This window comes from Mus musculus, chromosome 2 (genome assembly GCF_000001635.26).
Source record: "Mus musculus strain C57BL/6J chromosome 2, GRCm38.p6 C57BL/6J".
In the NCBI taxonomy this organism is placed as follows: Eukaryota; Metazoa; Chordata; class Mammalia; order Rodentia; family Muridae; genus Mus; species Mus musculus.
The window spans coordinates 40,695,555-40,704,214 of NC_000068.7; the positions used below are offsets into that span (position 1 = coordinate 40,695,555).

Here is an 8,660-nt window from a genome sequence, read left to right on the forward strand (position 1 = left end):
TACATGTGATCCATCTATAATAAGTATGTGACATATACTTAGTTGGATTTTAACCAAACACCTAAAATTAGGTCAGAGAAGCTAAAGAACTGATAGAAAACAGGAACGGAATTCAAAGTCAGGCCAATCAGGGGATTTCATGACGCCAGAGAAAGAAAATGAGGTCACAAGCAACCTTCATTTTCATGAGTGATATGAAAGCAGACATTATTTTTACAGCTAAACATTGCACACACAATGACTATGTGTCATCTTGTGATCTGACAGAGAGAAAGGACAGCTCTGCAAGGTGGCGGACAGAATGATCTGCTGAGCTACTCCTCTCTGTCCTGGACCTGTTCTGAGTAGAATTCAAACTTACCTAACACTGTCTCTGGCAGGGAGAGTTGAAGAAAGAACTCAGTGACACAGACAGTTTTATAAACAGTTGGTTTATTCTAAACCTGAATTCATTAGTTAATTTTGTTTATTTAAAAATTGTACCCCGGAGCTCTTGACTCTAGCTGCATATGTATCAAAAGATGGCCTAGTCAGCCATCACTGCAAAGAGAGGCCTATTGGACACCCAAACTGTATATGCCCCTGTACAGGGGAACACCAGGGCCAAAAAAATGGGAATGGGTGGGTAGGGAAGTAGGGGAGAGGGTATGGGGGACTTTTGGGATAGCATTGGAAATGTAATTGAGGAAAATATGTAATAAAAAATATTAAAAAAAAATTGTACTTGGAGAGATAGCTCAGAAATTGGGAATGTGAAGACCTTTTTCAGAGTTCAAGTTCTCCTCAGAATACCCATGTCAGATGGCTTACAACACCGTAACTCTCATGCTATGAATTTCTGGCCTTCTAAAGCATCTGCACTCATAGGCTCCCACTTCCCTCCCATAAAATACATTCACTTAACTGAACATATAAGGAATACATTAAAATGTAATTAAAATATGCTCAATGCAGCATCGAGTGGTATTCCTGCACCTTAAGCCTTTATTGTAGTATAAAATTAAAATATTTTCTAAGCTGCATCAGCTATCACTCATGTGGCTTAGATATTTATGATATACTCTATTGTAAAAAAAACTTAATGAGGAATCCAAGCAGGTACCATGGCCTTTCTGTGGTATCACTTGACTTTGGAATTGTATGGAAAAAGGCCAAACTCCCTCAAAATAAATAAGTATGCATACCTCTTTTTCCTTGGTTACATTAAAGTACAAAATATGCAATAACTTTAAAGGCGGTAATGAAAATAGAGATTGTCAACAACTACAATTCTAAACAAGTGGTCTATTTTATTACTTTCAAAACTAGCCATGAAAATCAACATTCCCTTCCTGTATCAGCCAAATGCTCTCCAAAATGCATTTCTCAAAAAAAGGAAGGAATAGTGAAACTCTAGTTTCTTGTCTCATAAGTAGATTTTGATATTCATAAAACTGAAACAATTTTCTCCATGTTATGTTACATTCTAATGGAAAAAGCACACATATTTCCCATTCAAATATTAAGATTAAAAATGGCTTCTGTTAACAATATGCATGAATTTTAAATATAAAATATGTATTCAAAACATCCAGCTGTTATTCATTTTTATTCCTATGTAACAATGATAAATGCATTCAAGCAAAATATGAACCAGAATTTAGAGTAAATATGCTTTTGTGAAGATAGAAAGAAATATTTATTTCTGTATGGGATAAATAACTGATTATCTTAATTCTTCAGATACTTTGATTTTTTTTTTAAGTAAGGATGTTTATAGAAGGCATAGCTTTCAAATTTTCTGTTATTTACTTACAATCAAGCCACTATTCGCTTGTCTCTTTTCTCTGGCATCGATCATTTTGTAGAAAATCCCGCCTGGATTAAACTGAGTACTCCAGACAATCACATTTCTTTGATAATGTACATCCATCCCTGTTATTCTTGAATTATGTTCAACATGAGAAATCTGCTGATGACCGCCACTGTAGTTGAATGGATATACAAAACCCAGGATGTCAGTGTCATTAGCTATGTAGAGAGCTTGATCTTCAGAGCCTGCAGATCATTGTAATAAAATACAAAATAGAGGAGATTTCAACTAGAGCAAAAGTGATGATATACTTTAAATTATCTTGATTTGTTATTCTTTATACAGTTTCTTCCAAAGTGAAAATCAGCTAGTTTTATACCTTTATAAAGCTCTTCACAATATTTGGTTTCTGCTTAACACTTTTTTACAATATTCACTAGTAGTCACGTCCTTTTTTTAAGTATAAGACTTAATTCATGTGCATAAATTAAGGATTGGAAAAGGATGTCTTTAGCAAAGCACAACATACTGCGTTCTGATTTTTGGTATTTATATGCTATTCTATGACATGTGTCCCTATAACTTTAACTATTTAAGCTTCTTTCTTTCTTTCTTTCTTTCTTTCTTTCTTTCTTTCTTTCTTTCTTTCTTTCTTTCTTTCCTCTCTCTCTCTCTCTCTCTCTCTCTCTCTCCCTCTCTCTCTCTCTCCCTCTTTCTCCCCCTCCCTCCCATCCTTCCTTCCTCCCTTCCTTCCTTTTTTTTTCTTTCTTTTTTAGGGGTAGAGATTCATTCAACCGATGGCTTTGCAAAAAAATCCATCTCTAAGCTACATCCTGTCCTGTTTTATTTTCCATTTAACAGATTTTATTCTTTGTTACATTAAGGTTTTGTAATTTTAATATATTTCTAACTGAATGGGAGAGTGTTCCCTAGGTTTTGACATCTGTAAAACATAGCAATATTATTTTCACATTGATTGAAAAGGAAAAGTACAGTATTATCTAATATTATTAAAATGTTAATTAAAACCAAGAATAATTTCAATGCCTATATAGTTATTGCAAATAATAATGTAGTTGTACAAATTCCACTTAGGTACATATGGTAGGCTGAATTGTCAGTTTCAGCTACACTTTGGATCACAGAATTTGTTAATATACAATAACTCATTTAATAGTCTAAATATTACTCAATATTTATTCTCTTTAGTATATTAATTTTCTTTCAATTTATTTTGATTTCTCACAGAAATCATGGAAATAGATATGATAACACAATTTTATAAATGGAAGTACCAAGCCTCAAATACTGAAGAATGACTTCTTCTAGGCCATGTAATGTGGAAAGTATGGTCATAGGATTCAAATTTAAGTACACTTAACACCATTCACACAGGATAAGTGACATTGGACCAGTTTTCTCATGTGATTACTTCTCATTAATGGTATTGTGTAGCTGATGATATTAAAGCTATATAATTGTGTAAAATACATAGCAATTAAAATACATATTTAGAAGTCTAGCACCATAACTGTTTTTTATATTAAAAAAACATGTAGTGACAAGTTGAAAAGTTACAAAATATAGAAATAAGATTTTATATTCAAACATTAAAAGGTCATACACTCATCCCCTTGTCCTTATAATCCTAGTCCTTATGCCTTCATGATTTTACGGTTGTAAAAATATTTTTTACACTTATTGAGAGAACAGAATTACTGGGCTATAAGACTGGTGCTTAAATTTTTTATTCTACTGACACACTGCTAAAAACACAAAGTAATTTTAATACTTTTTTCTCCATCTTTAATAATTTTCTCTGTAAATCACTTTGAACTTGACTAAAAAGATAAGGCAGAGACACAAGCAAGCAAGCTGTAGTGGTATACAGAGCAGCGGAGCAATACAAGCTACCAGGACTTACTGCAGCTTTTAAAATGAACTCACACAGGAGAATTTGGTAGTTTCCAGAATAGAAACATGATGTTTTCATCAAAGGAAAATATAGTTCACATTTCAAAATAAAAATAAGGTAGCCACATTGATTGCTTTAATATCTAAATATTTCATCTTATTTAGAATAGGTCTTTTGCTAAAATGCAATGTACAAAATTTTCCCCTTAAGATATTCATGAACAATTGAAATCACGTTTTAATTACCTTACCTTTTGCTATACAGCTGTTGTTTTTTTCTTGAAAGTTCTGGTCACAGACACATTTATATGATCCTCGTGTGTTTAGACAGTGGTGAGAGCATATTCCAAACAGCAGGCATTCATTGAGATCTGTGAGAGAAGAGCTCAGAATCCATCTTCACCATTGAAAATAAGAACTATTGTGACAACTAAACAGAGAACCTCAACAGCCATCTGCAAATAAGCAGGGCTAAGTCAGCAAGAAATAAAGAAGCCACAGGTGACATCTGTGATTTGAAACATGCCACACTGAATTGGGGCATAAGTAGACCTGATAACTCAGTCACATGATCAGGGGGATTGTTGACCACCCGTCTTCCCCCTCCACTTTCACATATATTCCTCTGCTTCCCACATATTGTATATTTGCCCTGATTATTTAATAAGATTGTAAGATAAAGTCAAATTATGTTTAGTATAGGAAAATACCTGTCTTTTGTTTAGCACTCTATAGCATTTTAAAGGCTCAATGTTATACACAACCATGCCCAATGACACCTCAAGATGACACCATGACAGTATATTTTGCACATTCTGTTGCCTATGTTATGGCTTTTCTCCAATGAATCCTGAAGCTCTGTAATAACAACTACTTTCTGTGTACTGGACATTTATTTACTTGTCTTCAGGAGGAATCAGGGGTGAAGTAAAATGTATCATATTAACTCTTTTTTTCCCTTTTTTTAAATTGGGTATTTATTTCACTTACATTTCCAATGCTATCCCAAAAGTCCCCCACATGCTCCCCCACCCACCCACTCCCACTTTCTTGGCCCTGGCGTTCCCCTGTACTGAGGCATAAATAGTTTGCACGACCAATGGGCCTCTCTTTCCACTGATGGCCGACTAGGCCATCTTCTGATGAACTCTTAATCATCTAAATTGCAGTAGGTTGTTCTGCTTTGTTTAGGGTGTCAGCTCTTTCTACAGCTTACCTCTGGATTTGGTATATAAGATAAACCTGTGTTTTGTCTTATAAAAGGATTCTGATCTTTTCAATTTTTGGCTCTTCTGATTTCACATATTCACCACGCCTGTACACAGTACTGTTAAGGTATTTCTGTTTCTATTCGATATTCTTGTCTTTCTTTCTTTGGGTTATTTCAACTAAACTGTTTTGAATTTAATACAAAACAATATTTTTATAATATATATATTATAAAAATGAAGGACCCTAACAGACTAAATTGCAAAGTCTAGTTAATACCCTTTTTCTCTTTAATATCAAATACAGAGAATACACCTGTAATCCCATCTCCAGGGAAAGTAGCACAGTGGCAAGAGAAGAATCCTGGAGCTTCCTGATCAACATTCTAAAACGTTCAGTGACGTTCAGGTTCAGTACCAGGCTTTATCTCTTAAAAGCAATGTGGAGAGCTATAAAGGAATGAGGTCCATCTCTAGGCACCATGTACTCACAAAATCACGTACATACATATAACAAAAGCATTAATAAATTAACAAAATAATATTTAACAGAAATGTGCTATACAGACATCTGATATTATTGCAAATTACAATAAAAAGTAAATATTATAAAATATCAAAAATATCATAAGTAGTATAAACATTGGAAAAATGCAGTATATATGGCTCTATAGTTAAAGCCCTGATGTATGTTTACATATAGCTTATTTTGAAATTATCTCTTAATTTAATGCCTAATTTTTACATGATCAGAATTTGACAAGGAGGTCATTTAGACACGGACTTTGAATTTTTAAAGACTTACTTCAAAGGATTGCTTAAACCATGGGGCTAGGACAAAAGCTTACAAGTTCCTCAAAATGAATTATTTGCCACAGCATGAGAAATACCACAGTCAAGAAAAATGTGTCACCTCATAATATACTTTCATGGAATGAATCTAATACTTCAATAGTTTTTAACCCATAAATTTGTAATTTGCTTTTCAAAACACAGCTGTTGCAGGGCTAAATTTGTTCAGAGAGGTTTTATAGTTTCATTGATAGGTAGCTTAGCTGTATAAACAAACATGCTCTTTGCCCCAGACTCTCTCTCTCTGTCCCTCCCTCCTCCCTCTCCCTTCCCTTCCTCTTCCCCTTGCTCCCTCCTCTCCCCCATAAGTGAAATGTTAGCCCATAGATACTGCTTTTCCTGAAGAGCAGTCATTGGTTAACTTAGCAGCCTTGGGTTTCTTTATAAGCCGAGGATTGAGTGCAAGCTGTTTAGAAAATATGAAAACGTACTTTACCTGCACACTCTCTGCCTTTCATGTTTCTCTGAAATCCTGGCTTACAGCGACAGAAAACAGATGTTTTGATTTGATTACAATATGCATCATCTCCACATGGATTCCCATTGTTCTCACAGGTGTGTTCAATGGGAGCTAGGATTTAAATAGTAGAATCAAAACTAATATGACTTTGGAGTTTTTTTTTTTATTGGAGTTTATTTTTTAATTTGAAATATTTTATTATGTGGATAATTCCCATTAAAGTTTTGCATCTTCTATGCACATACACTCTTCTTTCTTATGAGACTCACGGGGCCTAAAATGACTGAATTAATTACGTTAAATACAGAGGAGAACATCTGCTTACACTAATATTGACAGCCATTGTTAAACCACACTACTTCCTAAAACTAAGTGATGTAAATAACTTTCCTGAAAGGCCATCTATACAACAATATTTACCTATCTTGTATCTTTTTCTAACAGCCAGAACCTTCCCTAGATTTTTTTTTTTACAACTATTCTGCAGATGCATTCATCAGGGACCAGAAGGCTAAAACCACAGCTTGATCCATTTTTGATTTGGGCACACTAATAAAAAGTAACATGTCAGTGGAAAACAGGCTTACAATGCTGTTAGAACAAAGGAAGCCTTCCCTGTAATTTCAGTACAGTAGCTTTAATTTTGTTTCTTTTTCTCCATTAAGGAAAGTCCCTTTAAATGCAAATAATCCAGAGGAGTTTTATTATGGAGAAAAGACTGTGTTGTCTCTTACCTACATCAACTGATCAAATTCATGCTAAAATCAACTATTCTATCCCATAGTCCAAAAATTAGGTGATCCTCCAAATAATGCTACTTTAGCAAAGGCCTGACATGTATGCACAGTGAAGAGTTGTCTCCACAAAAGAGTAGAGCAATTCATGCTAGAAAATCTTCCTTCCTGTACCCCATTAATAAAAACCACTCACTCTTCAGGCAGCCTTGTTCATCAGAGCCATCACCACAGTCATCAAGGCTATCACATTGCAGCTCCATGGGGATGCAGTTTCTGTTGCTACAAGTAAACTCATCCTTCTTACAAGGCTTGGATTTCAATGACAGTTTACCTATGGAAGCATTGAGGAAGTGGTTAGTGTTTCATACCATAAAACTGGACACACTGAACTAACAATGTATTCAACATTGTACTAAATGCTAGGAAAACATAGAATTTTCTGTCTTATAATTCAAGATATATGGGCTAAGCCAAATAGATTTTTAGAGTTTTAGAATTTGGAAAAATGAAAAATTCCATATCTTAAAGAGAACTCACTTTTTATAAGGAAATGTACGAATATTATTTACAGTATTTCTGATCCCTCTTTTACAAAGATCTCTGAGCCTTGAGGGGGAAATGTGACATACACATCCCACTTTGAGCTAACCATTTCCAAGTTTCTTATTCTCTACACATTGACTAGTTGTGGGCTTCACTGTCTACTTAAATAGAAACATTGCTGGCAAGAACTGAGAAATGTATTGACCCGTGTGTCAGTCAATCATTTTATTGCTATGTGCATTTAGTATGCAATAATAGCTTTTGATATGGCTTTTTCAAAAAGTAGGTATTTTATAGGAAGCAGAAGACTTAGATGAGAATGAGTCCAGCATGGTTTCTGAATCATCTTTGTGGTATATGTACCTGTGGTATTGAAGATTTTTGTATCTCAGAATATTGAGAAAAATATTATATCTACCCATAATTTGTGAAGACCTTCTCCATTCCATCTCTATTTTAACAAGGAATTATTTTAAACCAAGTTATTTTTCATGTGAGATTAATATTATCTTGCATGAAGTATCTTAGGGGGAGACATTGAATAAAGCCATACAATTTTCTTTTTAAATGCAGATGAAATGCTAGGGAGTGGTTTTCCTTTTATATGACCGTGGCAAGCTCTGGTGCCTGGGGAAAAGCCTTCATATAGTCAAAAAGGAATTTTTTTTTGCTACAATTAATTTGAAGTAATAAATTTATTCTCTTATCTTTCAAGTTGTTCCTAAATCAATATTTCCAATCGAACAGATTTACCACTGCAGTGTTCTTCATCAGAGTTGTCCCCACAGTCATTAATCCCGTTGCATATCTTCTCAAGTTGCAGGCAGATTCTATCATTTCTGCATCTGTAAGGCCTCGTGGGTGGGCACAGAAATTTGACTGAAAGAACAAAAACAGGAAAAGAACCAACAACAAAATAACTCAGATATATTACCTTTTTAAAATGTACTTTCTTTTTAGAAAAAAAAATATGGCGTTTGCTTTTAATTAAAAGTAGTGAAATGTGGATACTTGAAAAAATTTAAAAGGGTTTGTTCAATTATTACAGAAAAGTATGTGGTTGAAGATAACTGGGGTAAGTAAGGAATTTCTCTTGTTGGTTCCTGTCTTAGAGTTTACTGCTGTGAAGAGATACCATGACTCAAACAATTCTT

The 8,660-nt window shown here is 34.2% G+C and overlaps 1 protein-coding gene across 8 annotated transcripts in view; it reads right to left on the reverse strand.

Annotated features, from left to right (window-relative positions):
* Window positions 1-8,660, reverse strand: part of Lrp1b (low density lipoprotein-related protein 1B) — a 2,058,309-nt gene that overhangs the window by 100,265 nt on the left and 1,949,384 nt on the right. For 6 of the 8 annotated variants that reach the window (XM_006498463.4, XM_006498461.4, XM_006498462.4 and 3 more), the window contains 5 exons: window positions 8,260-8,385; window positions 7,157-7,294; window positions 6,203-6,337; window positions 3,958-4,077; window positions 1,796-2,037 (listed from right to left, as the gene is read on the reverse strand). In XM_006498463.4, the coding sequence (XP_006498526.1) occupies window positions 1,796-2,037; window positions 3,958-4,077; window positions 6,203-6,337; window positions 7,157-7,294; window positions 8,260-8,385 (761 nt within the window). The remainder of the gene's footprint in view (window positions 1-1,795; window positions 2,038-3,957; window positions 4,078-6,202; window positions 6,338-7,156; window positions 7,295-8,259; window positions 8,386-8,660) is intronic. The other 2 variants (XR_374143.4, XM_017319348.2) reach the window with 2 other exon arrangements.